We start from the raw sequence: 20174 nt of genomic DNA on the forward strand, positions 1-20174 counted from the left end.
TATCTCTATTCTATTAAATAGAAATTGACATCAAAAACGACTAGGTATCATGGCTGTCTCCCTGATTCAGTACAATCTACAGGGGAAGAAGTTAAACCTCTCTTCTGCCTTGTCCCCACCTGTTGCTGCTTTTCAGTCTTCCCCTCTGCTCTACAGATCAATCACAGTTTCAGCTTCACTCCTAGTAGTTCTTGGCTGTATGTTGGGGATTCTGTTTATTGCAGTGGAGCCAGAAAGAAACTTCACGTTCCAATTTGCAAACACATCTTTCAACAGTTTGGGGATGGTGGGGTTTGTTTGTTTGGTTTTTGGCACCTTCACTACTGCCTCCCGGAACTTGCTTGCCACGAATGTTATTTGATAGTATGGCATGAACTCAGAAAGACAGATGGTCAGATTTTGTTCTATTACTCTGCATTCACACTAGTGGAACTCCACTGTCAGAGTACTCGTTCAGGCCCAAGTTTTCAAAGCTACTTAGGGTATGTCTATACTAAAAATGCTACAGCAGCACAGCTGTAGTGCTTCAGTGTAGACACTCGACAGTGATTGGAGGAATTCTGCTGCCACTGAAGTTAATTCACCTCCCCTAGAGGCAGTAGCGAGGGCGATGGAAGAATTCTTCTGTCTACCTGGCACTGCTTACACTGGGGATTAGATTGGCATAGTGACGTCTCTCAGGGGTGTGGATTTTTCACACTCCCACAGCGATGTAGCTATGCCTATGTCCAGTGTGGACCAGGAGAGCGTGGATCAGCATTCCCGTCACACTCCCCGTCAGTACCAGTTCCTCGCCGGGGAAGCTAATGATCCAAGCAGACAAAATTTGGTGATGAATCCTGGTCATGTGCCACCTGAGGCACGTTGCGCATATGCTAAGAAATATAGACCAGCCCTAAGTAATTTAGGTCTTGCAGTGTGAGTGGAGCAACGCTTACACATCTTTAAAATCTGGGCCTCTGCATTTAATTTAGCCTATGCAGCTTGCAGGCTACAGGTGTTGTAGTTGGCTCTCCATATTATACTTTTCAAACACATCTCACTATCTTGCAAGGAATATTTTAGTGTGGAAACAGTTACAGCATGAGTACAATAATTTGAGAATTTATGGAAAACAGAATTAGCCATTAAGTTCCCATTCACCATCACTACTGTGATGCAATGCTGTACGTGTAGGAAAGAGGGCCTGTTAAATTCAGATATTAATCTACAGAGCTTTCATGAATAGTCCTAAAATGCCACTACAAGCTTCTTTAATTTTAGCTTTGTACCAAAGCCAGGCCATTTACGCTGTCTGATAGAACTCTCATGGGAAAAGCCCATCCAGTCTTTCTAAAATAGCAAGACCCACACACACAGATCCTAGATCCTAAAATTTAATGGGGAAAAATATCCCAAGTGAAACCAGGTACAGGAAGGAGAACTCTCACTCTCTAGACCAGTTTCCCTGGATTACCCTCCCTGAAAAAGAGTGAGATCAGTGATTAATTTCTGAAAGTGTTTGTATATCACCTGAGAAAATTACCCATCCGTTTCCCAAACCGCAGGTGCCTTGTAGCAGTTCACTCACAGATAGCATATCATTAAAGAAGAATGCCACTTTTAAGTTTCAGGAGCATTTCAGCTTGTTTCAAAATTAATGGCATTGACTTTCCCTTTTAAGTTATCATTTTTAAAAACCTAAAACATACTTAATGGCTAGAGGCTCATTTTTGTTACAGGGAGTGAAGTGGTGTCACATCTTTCCACCTGTAACATGTTAGCCCCTCCCTGGCAACATTCCACAGCTACACAGCCCTCATTCCGACAGCAGCTATCTCACCTGTAGCCTGTATTTGGCTAGCAGTTACCATTCCAGAGAGATTGCACACCTTGATTCTGGTAAGTCTCCAACCTTCCATTGCAATTCTCCCCCACCTCCTTCTCCCAGGCTGCTCTTGGCAAACATTCAGCTTTAGACAATGAGCAATCTTGGCTCATTTCTCCTTTCCTGCAAGTCTCACGATGCCCGTTCTCTGCTGTTACGTCCTTCTGTGTACACACTTAGACATTTCATTCTGATTATACCCAGGCCACTGTGGGGACATCTGTCCATCATCTTCCTAGTTCTTCTACACCAGCTGCCCCCCTCCTGCTTGGCAAGAAACCCACACTACAGGGTGTAAATCATCCAACCTGTGGATGAATCCTGTGTGGAGAGTAGAAGAAGGTAAATCTACCAGATCAACTAGTGTGGGGAAAGGCTGGGCAAGGTGTGTACTTTGACATCTAAATCCAGCTTAGGCTTTACTAAAGGGCCACTTCCAGTGAGGTTCCTGATCTATTGCACATAAAGAAGGTCTGTGTAAAAGCCTTGTATTAGTAAGATTGCAGCTATGCAGTCAAAGACTTAAAAAACTTGGGGGGAAGGGGAAATTTTGTTAATTTGAACATATAAATAAAGCGCTCTGATTTCAATGGAAGTTAGGAGCCTAAATACCTTTGGGGATCTGGGCCATAAGGTGCTGATCTGAAACACTCATAATAAATGATAGGTCGGTATATGTGCTGAGCTCCATGTACCCTAGCCTGCAGGGGTGGCGAGTTGTATGGGCCCGTGGTTCCTGGCTTCCAGCAAATTCAGGGCCCTGGGGGCCCGGCTCCACCAATGTTTGGGGCTGGGTCTCTCCCCCAGCCTCGCCTGTCACCCCCGCTCGCCCCCCTCCCCTGAGCGTCGCTGCCTGCCCTGGGCAGCGGATGGCTGCGCTCCCTCACTGGTTGCTGCTGGCAACAAGGGAGTGGCACTGGGGGCAGGCGGTGCATGGCAGCCCCACCTTCCCGTGGCAGGTGACTCTAAGGGCGGGGGGGTGCTTATCCTGGCTGGACCTCCTGAGCAACAGCTTGGGGGGGGCTTGGGTGAGTGTCGTGCTGGGGAGGGCTCCCCCGGAGCTCGCTGCTGCCGGCAAGGAGAGGGCTGGGGGGAGTTCTCCTTGGCCCAGCCCTGGGGCAGCCTGCCTGCTGCACCCCAAATTCCTCATCCCTGGCCCAGCCTCGCACCCCCACCCTCTGTCCCAGCCCAGAGCTTGCACCCAGCACCCCAACCCCCCCAACCCTCCTGCACCCCATCCCAGCCCAGAGCCTGCACCCAGCACCTAAACTCCCCCAGAAATCCCACATCCCTCCCGTGCCCAGAGCCTGCACCCCAAGCCCCCTCCCATACCCCCTCCCAGAGCCTTAGGCAGGGGTGTGTGTGTGGTGGGGGGGAGGGGTTGGGACTTGGACCTGTTCTGGGCACCACCAAAAATTATACAAATTTGTTGTCCCTGCTAGCCTGCATGTTGAAGAAAAGGCCATTCCAAGTATATAGATACATATTCAGGTTGGTCTCTAGGGGCTATGCAGGGTGTGACTTGGAGAGCTGCCCCTACAGAGGAGCTACTATCTTCCTTTCTTCTTCGTATACCTGGCATAAGCCCTATTAGTAAAACTGCACATAAATTAATCCCTTGTAAAAGTTACCTTGCAGTAGTGGCACTTTCTAATCCTATTCATGAGTATTTATGGCACACATACTAAAATGAGGTAAGTACAATAAGTTATCTTGCTTTCCCTCTGCTCCCCTATCACTTTACCATGCAGCAACAGTGAAATAAGCAGATATGCTCGCCATCTGGCTTTGAATTCTGGCGCATCAAGATGCGGGTGCAAATGTACATATCAAAGAGAATATTTTCTCCTTCACAAGGTGGCACCATTTAAAGTATCGGAGGGTTTTCTTTGATTTGAAGGTAGGGGAATGGGTACATGTGGTCTAAATTGGCAATGAGGAGGAGCCAGCACCTTATGAGTAACCAGCTCTCCCAGGAACACTAGCAAGTGATCTGCAGACCACAGCTTGAGTGCTTAGGCGATAGACAATTTGCCTTTAAGTAACTGATGTACAACATAGATTTCCTTCATGGCCATTCATTTTCAATCACAGGTTAGATTCACAAGGGGGACTGAAGCACCTAATTGCTACTTTAGGTGCTTAAGTCTAACATTTAGGCACCACTGACACTCTCAAAACCCCAAATTCAAGTCCCTGCCCTATATCAGGCAGAGTGGGCATTTGATCCCTGGTCTCCACATCCTGGGTGAGTGCCCTAAACCACTGGGCTAAAGATGGTTGTTGGTGGGGAGGGAGACTCCTGCTCCTCAGCTTTTCTTGACAAATAGCTGACCTGACCTAAGCACCTAACTCCAGGAGAGGGTTCCTGGCTCTGAATCCCAAGTGGAGGGAGGTGCATCCTTCCAGCCCATACTTCCGTACCTACGCCCAGCTCCACAGGCTCCTAACTTACACTGATTTCAAAAGGTTAGGTGCCTAATCACCTCTGTGAATCTGGCCTCTAACTCCTTTTGAGTGGCCCCACCACACCACATTTCCTACTGGCTAGCTTAGGTATCTCCCTGCTCAATGTGTTGGCTTTTGTGGATCCCATTCTTAGGTGCCTAACTCCCCAGGCATTGTGCAGGGAGTCTGGTCACCTAACTCAGGATTGCAAATTCCATTAGGCACCAAGGTACTTAAATGTTAGACATTGAAGTGCCCAAGTCCTCCTGGTGAATCCCACCCCTTCAAACATCTCACTACTTGACTTTATCATTACTAATGATCACTCTTATTAAGTAACTTCTGGACTATCTACTGGCATAGAAATTTCAGTCACTGACATTTCCGCCTCAGGAGGCTATCTTAAAATCTGCTATTAAGAGACTGTCTGTACTTGTAAATTCCAGAACATTTGTCTCATCCTGATGTTGGAGCACTAACTGTTGGCTCCTCCTCTGATCATACATTCTGGATGGAGGGTTGAAAACTGACTGATCACAGTCAAGGTGAAAGTCTGCTGGGAGAGCCTTTAGCTGGTTCAACACATCATGGTCCTGGAGAGGGCTTCTCTCTTATTGTGATAATTATTTGAAATGAATCCTATTAGGTTTCCATTTTATCCAATTCTTTTACAGTGTAAATTGAAGTATATACTTATAAACATTGAGCCTAAACTATTCATTGAACCAACACTGTAACATTATAATTTTCCTCCTGATTACTTAAAATTGCCCAAACTTAAAGTTTGAAACTGCTACTTTAGTGGACATTAAAGTTTCTGATGGATTCACTTGGGAAATTCCCTATATCAATGTTTTTCAGTTGTCCAGAAATAAATAGTAGGCTAATCACAATGGGACTCAATGATTTTCTTAACTCAGGAAATTGGTCTCCAGACCCTTGGTTCTCTGGGGATCCAGACAGAAACCTGAACATAAACACCTGTTTTTTTCACAGGCTAATATCTGGTTCAGAATAAACCTTGTTTTGTCAATTTAAACTGTAGAAAACCAACTTTTCTTAATTTTAACAACTCCTACACATAACAGCATCTAGTCTACACAAAACTGCTGTGATAACCCTTTCAATTGTCACTTTCTTAATCCTTGTAGTGACTCATCACAGCCAGAAAGTGACTCCTACGCCATCTAAACTGCAGCTGTTTAAGAGCTTAATAAAATTCGACCCACTTAAGCTCTGGTTCTGTGTATAAAAAATCAGGGCTATTAAAACACTAAACAGAAACATTTCATTATTAATGGTATTAACACTGTTGTCCATTTAAATGGTCCATCAGCACATCTGGTAGAAGTTGTTTTAAAAATGTATTTAAAATACAGTTCTGAAAATATCATGATCTTTGCTTTGTGTGGATTCTTAATTATGTGCAGAATAACTAATTCCCATACTAAAAGTGGAAACTTGTCTCAACCATTATCTAGCCTCTTTACATATAAAAGCTGCTCTCAAAACAAATGGCTACTCAGAATTTAATAAAATAAAGTGGTTGTCTAAAATATCACCCTTTAATTGACTAGTGTCATCAGTTTTCATTGCTGCTATGTGCAATATGTTTAAAGCTGTGATCTTGCAACCACTTACTTACCCAAAACTTTAGGCACATGAGTAATCTCATGGAAATCAGTAATTGGGTTACTTGTGCTTAAAGTTAAGCAGGCACACACATAAATGTTTTCAGGAATGTGGCCTTGGAGAATATATTAAAACATTAATTTGATGAAAAATGCTGGTAAAAATATGACTAAATATATGTTCATACAGCCTCTTACTTGTCTTATTTTAAATTTGGTAGCAAAAGCTTGGATCCAGCCCTTTTGCTTTTAATGAAAGTTACGCTGACTTTTCCTGTTAAGTTTACATTATTAAAAATAACACTTTTGGGGCAGTAAACAATGTAAACCTTAGCATTAACTTGGAAGGTTCTTCTTCTTTCACATAGTTTTTTTGGACTAGAGTAAAGCATATATTGCTCCTTGTAGGAGAAACAGCAGGATTTTTCCATCCATTCCCTTACAGTAGTTGATTGGTTAACAGGCGGGAGGGTAGATTTGTGTGACACATACAGGCTTTTAGTTGGGACCAGGAATTAAGTTTTCTCTTGCAATATATTATCTCTACAGAGACTTGAAAACTGGAGTTATTGCTTGTGTTCAGATTGGAGGATAGTGGTTTCCTGTGGATTGTTGCACATCTTGGTTTAGCTGGGATTGCTGTAACATCTTAGTTGGGTACTCTGAATAGTATTAGTATTTAATTGTGGTTTTGCTAATTTATTGGGAATTTTTTTGCACTTAGTTTGGGTTTTCTTGGCCCTTGACCCCTTTTCTCAAAGATTTAGAGTGGGTTTGAGAGAAGTTGGGGCTAAAAAACAGCAGGGTAAATGGGTATAGACAGGTTGTAGAATCTGGCTCCGATACAAAATGCATGCTTCCATCAAGGCCGATTTCCCTGGATGAAGGTTACATTTAAGGAACTGCAACTTGCCTCATTTCAGACTGGGGCAGTCTTTTGTAGGTTGTGGGGCTTTTGCAATATTTAAGAATAATCACAAGTACTAAATTGGATTACTTAATTCTTTGCCCCAAATTTAAGTTGTTAAAACTGCAGCAAGAGATGTAAGATGCAAATAAAGTCCACATCTGTATGTTTCTTGGGGCCTGATGAGTGGCAGCAGCAGTCTTACCTTAGTGTGCTACCGTTCCCGTTGTTATATAAAATGGGCAGTCTGACAGTGTTAACATTGCGGATGGAAACTTCACTTTGCTTTTCCTGAATTTTTTTTTTAAATTTGGTTTTAAATGTGTAACCTTAATGTACCTTTAATGTATGCTTTACATTTTAATATGATCATTTATCAGGATTTTCCAGCATTTACTAATAATGTGCTTTTGCAATATAGGGTAATGGAGTTGGAGCACTTGGCACCTTAAGGCAGCCCCTGGAGTTCTACACTGCAGATTGGTGCTGCCCTCATCTTTCATATGTAGCTATATATAGATTGCTTGGAGTTAGGGACTCAGTCAAACAATGTCTTCAATGGAAGGTGTGGGTACTTAGCACCTCATGGAAGGGAGAGCTCTTGGTGAATTATATATTTGGAATATGTGGTAATCACCATTCTGATTATTTTTCTTTGCAATTGTAAAATATTTGTTGGATCATGTTATCTTCAGTTCTTATCTTGTTTTCAACATTAAGTAGACATGATCACTTTTAAAAACCAAATTCATGTGGATTTGTATACATCAGTGTTACCATAGAGGCAGGAAATCATCACAGGCTCTAGCCAGATGCCCAGTGTACTAACACATGATATATCTTGCATATGCATTTGCTGCTACAGACATTCACATTGTATTTTTTCATCAGTTATTTTGAATGAAACTGGAGTAAGCTCAGGCTATTTGGCAACAGAAATGATTCATTCCCAGGCCATGACGGTTAGTTTACATGCTACAAATAGCATTTTGATGGAATAGTTTGCACTGCAATAACACCTAAAGGCGCTTGTAGTCCAAATGTTACACTGTTCTCTGTCTATTTATCTGCTATTCAAACTGCTATCAAAAATAGATACAAATCTGAATGGTTCACATCACCACCACCACCACTTATATAGGCACATGTTCACACTTCACTCAGCATACTGAGGAACTGGCTTTTAGTTTTTTCTCTACCCTCTAGCCCACAAAAGGTTCTTCCTTTCTCTAAATGAGACAGGAATTTTTTAGTTTGTAAGGAAAATGTTTTAAAATAAAACTGCTCTCCCTCCAAAAAGAGTGTACTGGTGTACTATAAAATTAAAGATAAGAGGCCTAATATATAAGTGGAGATACACCAGGCAAGAATTTGGCCCAATAGTTGTACTAGCAAGATTTGAGAACCTTTTCTTAAGTCAATATTATCAAATAAGATAATTTATATGCTCCCTAAATTCCATAAACCCCCATTCAAATTTCCAGGCAAGTCTATTAGGCTGGTTTACAATTGGAAATTTGAACCATTGCTGAAAATGATTTTCTCATGGGGTCTCTCTGACAAAGAGGTGAATGGGTTTAAGGGCTAGCATAGGCTCTCAGCACACTGAAACAGTATTGAAAATCATCATTTTCAGTCTACACCAGAGTTCCCCTAAAGTGTGTAACCACACACCCTGTTGTCAAGTAATGCATGCAGCAGGTTGCCAGGTGTGCGTCTCTCAGCCACTAACTGTGTCAACAGTGTGTGTGTATGTGTATGTGTATAAATCTGATTAATCTTATCCATGCATTAGTTAGCAAATTCCTCATAGTGTGAAAATTCTGACAAAAGGCAATTAGGATTCACAGGGATGTCACCACCCTAAATGATTTCAAGTTCAAATTTGGATAAATACATATACAAAATACAGCCATACTGGGGCATAAGTAGCCATTTGTATGTACAATTACCCAAATTGTACGCTTAGTCCCCAACTCAGCAAAGCACTTACACACGTAATTAAGTCCATCCCTCTTCAACAAAGCACTTAAATAAGCACATGTTTAAGTACATACAAAAATGTAAGTGCACAATTGTCTGTGGACCTCAAGACTCCCATTATGAAAACAGGACCCCATAAGACAGACATTTCATCCGCCACTCTTTGGTTTCAATTTGGGGGAACTCTCCTGGTTAATTTATGTTCCATGAATGCAACACAGACAGTGTACTATTTTTTTTTAATGCTACTAGATGGACAAGAGAGTTCCAGTGACGTCTGTTCTCTATCTTATGTGTAGATGTACATGCTTTTAAGAAGTTATGGGGGGGAAACTACATATGATGCCTTTTGCTGCATCAGTAAAGAAGTGTAAGAACAAATAGATGAAAAATAACAAAAATGTTTCTATATTTTAGCTATATATTACTCCTTGAATAAGGCATTGAAGTAACATTATTCTGAGTATTTGAGTGTAGGGTGGTTAAGTGTGTACAAAGACATTTCAATCATTGCTGCTGTCATGACCGATACCCAAGATTCCCCATCAAGGGCATACTCTTGTTCCCATTGATGGCAACAGCAAAACTCCCACTGACTTCCATAGAAGCAGGATTATAGTCCATGTTTAATCCTGTAATAATGGGAACCTTTTTCTACAGTGGCTGAAGGCACTACTGTGATGTTAACTTTCTTTGTTATTGGCAAGGTATTTAAATTTACAAAAAATGGTGAAACAAAAAAGCAAACCAAAAAATAACCCATCATCACACTTCTCTGTATCCAAACATGATTATACAGTTCTTCTTTGTAACTAAGCCCTCCATCTCCTTTAACAAGTTACCTTCAGAAAAAAATTGCTCCACACCAGCATTGTCTTTATATTGCTACTGAGATTTTAAATAGAAGGTTCCTCATTAGCAGCAGCCTCTGCCGCCACTGCTCCCAGACCCCAGGAGTGTGCTACTTACTCTAACTGCAGTATTCATTTATTAAATCATAACCTGGTACTGCTTTATCTTGAATGTCTGCCAAGTAGTACTACAAGGCAGTAAGAACAGGAATACAGAAAATGACAAATGGATTGGTGATGATACTGGAAAGGATACATCTAATTCACTCTGGAAGAAAAAAGATAGGTGGGTATTAGTTTTAGTCAGATGATAATGTGAATTATCGTTCACCTCATGGTCATTAAGCATTACATACCACTTCTCCTTTGGATGAAAAAGGAAAGGCCTGTCAGAGCAGATATAAACTTCCAGGACAGCTTGATTTTCTGTGGTGGTTTGTGCAGGTCCATGCTCAGTTATATCATGCTCATTAATGTGGGATCTGAGTGCTTGTGATGTATTATCCTAGCCTCCATGACAAGTTAAGATTCTTCAGAATTTAATTTTTTATTGAAAAATTAAACTTCAAAGAATTATGGTTGCCAAGCAATAAAACTTTCTGAACATATGACACTATGCAGTGCTGTCTTACTGAGTCTTAAGAAAGACAGCCTGAGACAATAACTGAGCGTAGGGTTGTGGATGCAGCTGTGCTCCTGAGTCCCAGCAAAATGCTCTGTTCCAAGCAGTGGAGCTCTGCTGTGTCATCTGTTCCCTCCTTGTTTTCTCAGTGATTAAAATTCTGCCATAGAAGGGTGGAACTTCCCGGAAGAGAGATGAAGTTGCCACTGGGCTTCCTTATCCCTAGTTCAGGGTCCAATATTCTACCCTTGATTTTTATGCAAAAGTCCACTGACATAGTGAAAGAGTTGCTGTGGATTGAGGATATCATATGGCAGAAACTCATAGCTCTGGTTTATGGACCCTAAAGAGAACCATAATTCAGCCCACTCCACTGAACGAGTTCAACATCCTCATTTAAAAAGTTTTTGTATATCACAAAAATCAAACTTCGGGTGACTGATCAATTCAGTTTATACTTAAGATTTTTTTTAAAAAAAAAGGTCACTGGGCACCAAGAGGCACAGATTCCAAACAGTGCGCCTGGTTATATTTGTGTAGCTACCATCAAAATCAAGGGGAGTCCCAGAGTCAAATCCCATAGGTAGCTTTGAAAACCTGCTCCTGATTCTGTGAATGTTTTCTCTGGTACAGAAGCATAAGGTCTGATAGCTAAATTTAAGAATGGAAATTCCATGAGATAAAAATAGCACATGCAAGAATGTTTAAAACTCGCAAACCTAAAAATATAAAGATGACAAAATGTCCCTCTAGAGCAAGACAGATGTTCTTTTCTTTCCCACTGCTTTTTTTGCTTTGTTTTTCTCTTTGTGTTGTCATCATCACAACTTAGAGTTCTGCTAGAATTATGTAAACAACGAGGAGTCTGTTGGCACCTTAAAGACTAACAGATTTGGGCATAAGCTTTCGTGGGTAAAAAACCCACTTCTTCAGATCTAGAATTGGGTTTTTTACCCACGAAGGCTTATGGAAGAAGTGGGGTTTTTACCCACGAAAACTTATGCCCAAATAAATGCGTTAGTCTTTAAGGTGCAACCGGACTCCTCGTTGTTTTTGTGGATACAGACTAACACAGCTACCCCTCTGATACTAGAATTATGTAAATACTCAACATTAATTTAGTACAGATTTATTCCCTTGGCTCTGTGGTTTCCACCAGAACCTCTGTCTGGAATTATAGGCCTCTTATTCAGTGGCCTGCTATTTATTCTATGTGTTATATGTTATTAAAAATAGAACTATGGTATGTGATTTCTCTAACCCACCCCTCTTTTTAGTTCTCCAAGTTTTAAAGCCCAACTGCTTTGAATAATACAGGTTCTGTAGCATAATGCAAGCAGTAAATTGCTAATAATTATCAGCTTTTAGCCTATATACACGTACAAGAAATGGATGTGCAGCATCTGTTAAAGTTAGTAGATTCACAAGGTACTAGAGTATATTTGTGCTAAGGCAGACAGACTTTTACTATGTTAATACTGCCTCTACTTTCATTCACAGCTGAAACCATTAAAACTTAGGAAAAAGCTGGCAGCAGACTTAGAGCAATTAGACAAAGAAAATGCTAGTAAATTCTGCTACACATGAGAAATCAAATTCCATTCCTGGTACGAGTGCTAAGGTTGTGACTGCAATTGTAGCAATGAGTTTCCAACCTCAATGCATTAGAGAACTGGGGCACACTGTAGTGGCCAATCTTCTATTAGCCTGAACATGGTTAGTTGGGAATTTTACTCCTAACACCATTTGACCCATATTGTAAAGGTGATAGATTCAGGCAAGGTTATCTTCTGAGTCAACAAATTTACACATGGAGTAGCTTTAAGATCAGCTCTGCCGGCCTAAGTCTGCTGTAGAAAATGTTTGCATTATTATTGGGAAATCAAAGTTCTACACCTGATCTTTAGTATGTACAGTTATCGATGGCACACCATGGAGTTGATGGACTCGAGAAGGAATTGCACCCACCCTCTTTTGCCAGAGGAAGGATAACTTTTAGGGTATGTCTACTATTAAAAAATAAATAAATAAATAACCTGTGTTAGCAGGTTAAAATAGCAGTGAAGACATGGCAACTCAGCTTTTAACTCTATTTAGAAGCTCAAGTTCAAATCTATATGGCAGGCTGAACGTGAGCTTCAACGCTGAGTTGCCATGTCTTTACTACCCTTAGCTAATCCATGTTAAGAACACTTTTTTCCAGTGTAGATACACCCTTACACAGAGCCTTTGAGCCACTCATGCTGGGGAAAGGGTAGGATATCCAACCAAATTAAAAAACCAGGTTGAAACTGTTAAAATACATCTTTATCTAAATTTGTTTCTAACATGATTTGTCCATCCTGTGTGGACAGGACCAAACAGTGTCAGAACTATGTAAAACAACATGTGTTTTAGTCTATGATCACAGTGGGTGGCCAAACTGAAACCATATCAGAACTTGATTCCCAGACTCTGACTGTATCTATGCAATACCTTTTCTCTTAAAAATTCCCACTGCTGCATTGCTACCAATGGTAGCAATAGTGGGAGTGCCAGTATAATTGGCAGTTGGTGTTTCAATCAGTGCTTTGTCCAACCCTGCTCCGAGTGGGAGGGTACATTAGTGCTTTCTTCACTTCTAGCACCATTGGAGCTTATCTGTGGGTGGCAATGGTGGGAAATTTTAAGAAAAATAAATCTAATATAGAAAAGACCAGTTTAAAAGCTAGTGTAGATGGGGCCATTCAGAGTGGGATGCATGTAGGTTCCTGAAGGACCATTTGGTGGATAAACATACAAAAAGACTGTTTCCTAGCACAAATATTTTTGCATTCAATGTCTAATAGTTGATAAGCCATATATACTTATATTATTGTATGTTACAAAATAAAGAACTTTGAAAAACTTCCTGATACTGCCTTGTTACAGTTGTCACAGTCACACCAAAACTCTCCACATTTTACATTTTTATAAACAAGGATTCCCACCCCCTCTTTCATTTATGTTGTCTCTGAACAATCTGTCCACAAAGGCTTTCAAAGAAAGGACATGTTTTGCAATGGATTCTATGTCTCACTCACCACTCTGCTGAAATATCTGTCCAAAACCTCCACAAAATTATGAATTAGTTCATATACAGCCATCTCATTCTGAAATATAATTTGAAAGCAAGTGAAATATTAAATGAATGGATAGAAGATATGCTACTCGTTCACATTTTATTTCAACGTGAGATGCATGCTTCTTTGAAATCAATTAGAAAATAATTAGTGAGTAGCACAAATAACTATGCAAGCTTAGGCTCTCTTAGTAGTACCTGTAGAAATGTACATAGACCATTATTATGTACTATATCAAAGCCGAACAACCTGCTTAAGGCATACGCCAGTACAACTCTATGGCTGACCTAGAAGAAGTCATTACAGCAATGAGCAGCCTCTATCCTCCTTGGCATGTGGCCATGACTATGTTACAAGCTTTTGTATTCATTTTAAAGACCTAGTACTGCTGAAACAGTATGAATACTAATGTAGAGTGGGCTCAGGCATTGTCAGCATAATGTCATAAAATACCAAAGTGTAGACTCTTACATAAAAAACAGTGCTAAATGCTCAAATCTGGTGTACATTACCAATGACACCATTGCTAACACTGGTGGAACTGAAAAATGGGTACTAAACTTAGCAGTGTAGCCAGCAAAAGATCTGAGCCATCTCTTTCTCCTTGCTATCCCACTCAACAGTAAAATATAAGTATTTCCATTACTTCCACTGTGCACAATCACGTTGGTCTTCTCTGCACTGGGAAACTTTTGCTAAAATTTACTATTGTTGTTCACACTGATTCAGCTCAACCAGTGGGAGGGCCTGTTTACAAAAAGAACCATCAGCTGCTGGTGTTTTAAGCGCTATGATATATTGGCCTGCACTGAGCTGGGTTAGGTGACATATCACCTAGAGTTCTGTCTATACTAGTGCTACTTGGGGGGAAAATTTTAGCAAAATAATCCTTGTGTAGACACACTCATTGTGAAGTTTATAGGCCTGGCTACCAGAACTTCCTTGAGACCAGATTCCACGTCTTGAATTGGCCAAAATTGCTCACAAGTGGCAAATGACCCCTGCTTCCAAAAAAAAAAAAAAAAAAAAAAAAAACAACAACAAAAAACCCAAGCTGTCCACCAAAAAACCCTATTGTGAGCCAATGCAGTTTTTACTCAAGGAGCCAAATCCTGAAATTTCGCTGAGAGTTTTTTTCCGTGTGTAAGAATTTAGTACAAAATTGAGTAGGCACTTTCAGATCTGGCCATAATCTTATAACTTGTGGGATTTTTTGTTTCAGATGAATTGAAAGAAAAATACCAAGTTACAAGAATTAGGGCCAGATTGGGAAGTATCCTATTGGTTTTACTGACTGTGGTTCGGGTTAGGGAAATCAAAGTTATTCAGGCCAACACTTAAACGTGCTTAATTCCCACTGAAAATTAAAGGTAAGCATGTGCTTAAGTGTTGCCCTCAACAGAAATGGACTTAAGCACATGCTTTAATTGTTTTCCTAAATCAGAGCCTAAAATAATAGTAAATTTCAGTCACAGCACTTCTTTTTCTCACCAAGAACAGTACATCTGCCTAGCCTATCAGAATGGCAGCTGCTTGCTTCTCTGGACCCAGTTGTCATGGCCAGTGACATCTAGCACAATGAGCAGTTGGGACAGCACCTTAGAGCAGGCATTTGGCTTGGCTGTAATGATGCTGATATCTATTGAAAAACCCCAACTCCATCCACCAAGTATCAGTTTGCAAGATAGTATTAGTATCACACTCATTAGGAAACTCCATGTGACAGCAGTTCAGACTGCTGAAGTAGTATGAAGTCCAAAGAGACTACTACTTTCTTTTCCACCACACCACTTTTTATTTGATAGAAATAAGGGTGCTTTCAGAATGACACCTTGAAATTCTGTAATAGAAATTGTGAAACTGCTTGGGGAAAGAAGATGGAATAGGAGGCTGTAGTGAGGAGGCGTGGCCTCCCTCAGAGGCGGATGCGGAGGGAATGTCACAAGCCGCCTGGTGGGTGGAGCCTGGAGGACCACGCTCTGCACGTTGGAAACAGAGAGGCGGGACAGGAAGAGGAAGTATAAAAGGCCAGCCCAGCAGCTCAATTACGGGGGAGCTGTTGAGGGAAACAGATGTCTTCCCTGCTGTGGGAGCTGGGATGCTGAGGAGAATCAGAACTTCCCTGAGGGCCTGCATGAGCTTCCGGAGACCCCTGTCACTCCTGACACTGAGGAGCTGCTACCGCTACCCGGGGTGGTATATCCCAGGGAGATGGAGGATGACCCCTGGATGCATGTACACCTGAGGCGGAGAGTAGGAAGCAGCCCAGGGAAACTACTGTTAGAGCCCTGGGCTGGGATATGGTGGAGTTGGGTGGGCCTGTGTCCCCTCTGCCACCTCCTTAGGCCAGGAGGCCTGTGCTCCTTGGACATCCTTGCTAGAGCCCCTTAGATGGTGGTTGGGGCTCCAGCTCTGCCTGACTGCAGGCCAGAGCCCTGACTGTTTACTGTCCCGCCCTGCTTGAAGGCTGGGCATATGAACAACTATACCTCTGCCTGACTCCAGGCCAGAGCCCTGATTGTTTACTGCCCCGCCCGGCTTGAGGGCTAGTTTATAACTTAGTATATTGCTCTGTCCTGACCGCTGGCCAGAGCCCAGACTGTTTGTAGAACCTTCCCGCTTGAAGGCCAGGGCCCACTGAGTACCGCTAATTCCCTCTAGCAGACCAGACTGCGAGGAGGAATGGCCTCCTTCGGAGGCGGACGCGGAGGGACGGCCATGACTGCCTACAGAGGCATATTCAAAGATTAATTTAAATCCACATTTCTTACATTTTTCACAGATTAAATGTAATCTCTTACCTCTGTTTCATTGATTCCAACCACTATGAAAAGGGCTGCATATTGTCGGTACACCAGCTTAAAATCCTTATATTCAATGAAAGAGCACTAGATAAAAATGCAAATGGTTAAACATTAACTGCCACATTAGACATAATTGGTTACTATACACAATGTGCTTATTAAATATACTGTTGTGTACACACATAGGGCCCCGTCTCTCATTTACAGAAGTTTCATGAGTGTAACTTGTTCACTTTAGTGAAGTCACTCCTGACTTACAATGGTGTAAAGGAGAGAAGAATCAGCTCCACAAAGTATGAAGGGTTTCTCAGTCTTCACCCCACAATCTCCCTCTGGAGTTAAAGGAAATTAATAAAATATTAAGTTATTAGATAGGGCTTTTCATCTGTGGATCTCAAAGCACTTTACATCAAAGAGAGTTTTATTCACTCTTTACAGATGAAAAATCTGAGCCACACAGAGGTAAAATGATTTGCTCAAGGTTACACAGCAGATCAGTTGGGCATCCCTCTTCTCTTCCCTTACTTCTCCAAACAGAAACATTTTAGAAGACAACAGGGAGAAAATCATTGTCAGGTAGAAAATTATATCTATGATATTGATAGATAGATGATATTAGGGCAACGGGTTTCCATTTTTTGCTTTCTATCTTTAGACTTGTGGGGGAAAACAGAAAACATAAACATCTATTTCATAATCTATATTGTTATGGCATGAGTCACCAGATGGTGCTGTTACACACAGTGTCACAAGGTCTTTTTTCTTCAAATGTGAGCACGGTTAAATCTTTTTAAAAAAATGCTGTATTGTTGTTAGTTTTCTGATTATTTTAGGGGAGCTGTTGCAAACAGCCGCAGAGTTTGCTCTCAACCTTAATCTCTCTAATTAGAGTATATTATTGAGGCAAAATTCCTTCCTGGGAACTGGGCAATGGTGTCTTTGCTGAGATTCTGGAAAGAGGGGATTGCCTGTGTACTGTTAGGCCACTTCTGTTCTAGGACTGGTGTGCAGAGTGTAAAATAAACAAGTTGCAGTAAAAAATATACCCACATTCCATGTAATTGATTTCTCCCCCAATGGGAAACTGACCTGCAAGAACCTGACATCTGTGCAGTATAGACAAATCTTGCCATTTTATTGAGTATTGAAATATTTGGTGTTTTTCTTAAAGCTCCAACTCCTGGAGCCATGTAATTACGTGAGTATCCCAGCTTTCATTAAAAAAAATTAAAATATATGTTTATAATCCTTGTGGCTGCAGACGGAAGTCTGAAAATGTGAAACTCAAATGCTCAAAAACCAGAAGGGAAATAAGACCCAAAGTTTGTCTTCAAAATCATGAGATTTTAAAAAACAATCTTATGATTTTAAGAGTCTGACTCATGATTTTTGAATCCTTAGGGCTAGCATTACTGCATCCACTACTGCTTGGCAGAGCTGTGATAATTTCTATCTATTATATATAGGTCAATCTGCTAGGTCTGATGAAAATATCTAGGCAAGGGAGAAAAATATATTCCTCTTATCCTTTGCCCTGGAATTTTCAGCCTCCCTAGGAAGAGGTGGAATCCTCTGTCAGAAAACCAGGTTTCCAACCTGAAAAAAAATAGCCTATGCAGTATACAATAACCACTTACTTTTAGTCTCAGCATAGATACAAATAGAATAATGACATACAATGGATATGTATGGCTCTTCTGTTGTTAATTATTTACACAATTTTTTTTGTCAGAAGAGAAGTTAGACAACTCCTAACACAGGAGAAATAAATAACTCTCTATTACTGTCTTAGAACTAATACACATGCCATCTTGTTCACTTTGGCACCAGCTGGTTGTCACTTATTTTCAATATTGTATATTATACCTAAAAACATGTGAGATGTTGCTTCTGAGGCAATAGAACATCAGTGGGAAAGGAAAATTCACAAACCCCAAACAGCCATATTCTGCCATCTTATGCACATTGAATAGTACTGTTCTATGCAATTAGTCCCATTAAAATCAACAATAACATTCTCCCAGACCATCAGGCGTAATAACTTTGCTCTTTCAACTCATCTTCCCTTAAAAGTTGAGGAAAGAGAAGAGCACCCTAAAGTCAACACACTTGATCAAATACGGAAGTGAATTCCAGAGCTGAGTACCAGTCTCTGGAAAGGCACGGCCTGCAGCCCATTCCCAGTTTAACTAGGGGTGCTTGTAGGTCAAAGAACTTCAGCTGGTCTCAGTTACTGCAATATCATATGATGGACTGTGAGGTAACCAGGGCTAAATTAGTGAAATCTGAGCTCTATTGAAGTCAATGGCAAAACTCCCATTGCTTTAATAGGGCCAGGATTCCATCCAGGCTATTTAGTGCTTTACACATCAGAACTAACACCTTGACTTGCACCCAAAAACAATAGAGAGCCAGTGCAGGCTGCAGAGAACACGTGCAAGGATCTCCCTGAGAGAAGCACCACTGAGCTGAGCAGGCAGGCAGATTCTACACTAGTTGAAGTCTTTAAATGTTCTTCACGTGCAGTAGAATATAAAATGTATAGGAATAATCCAATACAGAGCTAACAACGGTACAAGTACCTGTGTCATTATCATGTATTGATACATGGTTAGGAATATTGGCTCATACATGAGTTGATGAGCCCTCTAAACTTCATTTCAAGTATCATATCCTTGTAGGGCATGTCTAGAATTCTCCAATATCTATGTAAAAAGAGGGACTTTTGTATCAGGTAAAATGGAAGATATTAAAAAAAATCCCCAAAAGTCATTCAAGTTCTATAAAAAAACAATTGTGTTTTTACTAATCAGCTCTGGAGTTGGATAACTTGGAAACCATATACCATATCAGGACAGAATTCCTTAGTAGTAATTCATCCAGAATATGGCGCAAAGCCACACCATTATTTTAGCCATCTGACCTTGAGGAAGGCTGCATGGACAAAATATCGGCAATTTCAGGAATACAGAGCAATGTTAGCATTAAAGAGAAGTGCAAGTTTTGTTTCTATTAGTTAGCAACAGCATGCATATGTCAATTTCTACAGCATGTTTGGGGAAAAAATGGATTTTCTTGAGAGAACCTGATTCTTGCACTACATTTATAATAAACCAACTACAGAGAAAAAGAAAATAGATTTATATATGAACTTTCATGTCAAGAAGCAAAACCTAACACAAAACATTCTAATATTTCTTGAATGTAGTTCACTGTGTAATATTCTTTCCTTGGTTCCATTTCAAATAAAATGGCTAGCTCAAAAGAAAAAAAACCTTACTTGCTCTTTTGAACGGGAAAGGCAATTTTTGATTACTTCAGCTTCCAGTATTGTCCGCTTATGAATTTCCACATGTTCATAATACCTGGAGAGTCTTGTTTGACCTTGTTTGTTCACCATGAGAAAAAACTTTATCATTTTTCTGTTCAGCTCAGAAATAGTCTCTTTGTTACAGGAGGCAGGTAAGCGGGAACTGTATTTCTGAAGAAAACAACAACAAAAAAGATACATGGAAGTTATGAAACACTTTTGAAGAAGCATGTAGTTGGTGTTGAATTTTGTATTCACTGGGTCTGATGTCAGTGTACAACTGATGTAAGCAAGAAGAAAATCAAGCCCATTGTCTTTCCTAATACTGTTGGTGTTTTTAATTTGAACTCACTATTGTATGAAAGCACTGACCAAGCAGAAGCCCAACCAAGATTCTTCTACTGTGCAATAACACCAAAGATAGCAACCTAGATATTTTCAGATTCTTGCTGTAAGGGCAAGTATCATTTTACTAGTAAGGAAGAGACTTCTAATGGGATAACATAACTTAGTGTGAGAATTAGTATGCTAATATCTGTATTAAACCTGTGAGCATGGTGTAGAATTAGTCTGGTGTAGAATTAGTCTGAGTTTAGTATTCATGCAGTTAACTGATATGCTGTGCCTTCTCTCCAACCAAATTTCCTTGT

General features: G+C 40.6%; 1 protein-coding gene across 1 annotated transcript in view; it reads right to left on the minus strand.

Annotated features, from left to right (window-relative positions):
• Nucleotides 1–20174, minus strand: part of AP4S1 (adaptor related protein complex 4 subunit sigma 1) — a 39247-nt gene that overhangs the window by 2478 nt on the left and 16595 nt on the right. The window contains exons 2-5 of the mRNA XM_065404211.1: nucleotides 19495–19695; nucleotides 16212–16298; nucleotides 13372–13440; nucleotides 9944–9955 (exon numbers count right to left, since the gene is read on the minus strand). Coding sequence (XP_065260283.1) covers nucleotides 9944–9955; nucleotides 13372–13440; nucleotides 16212–16298; nucleotides 19495–19632 — 306 coding nt within the window. The 5' untranslated portion in view covers nucleotides 19633–19695. The remainder of the gene's footprint in view (nucleotides 1–9943; nucleotides 9956–13371; nucleotides 13441–16211; nucleotides 16299–19494; nucleotides 19696–20174) is intronic.

This window comes from Emys orbicularis, chromosome 4 (genome assembly GCF_028017835.1).
Source record: "Emys orbicularis isolate rEmyOrb1 chromosome 4, rEmyOrb1.hap1, whole genome shotgun sequence".
Classification (NCBI taxonomy): Eukaryota; Metazoa; Chordata; order Testudines; family Emydidae; genus Emys; species Emys orbicularis.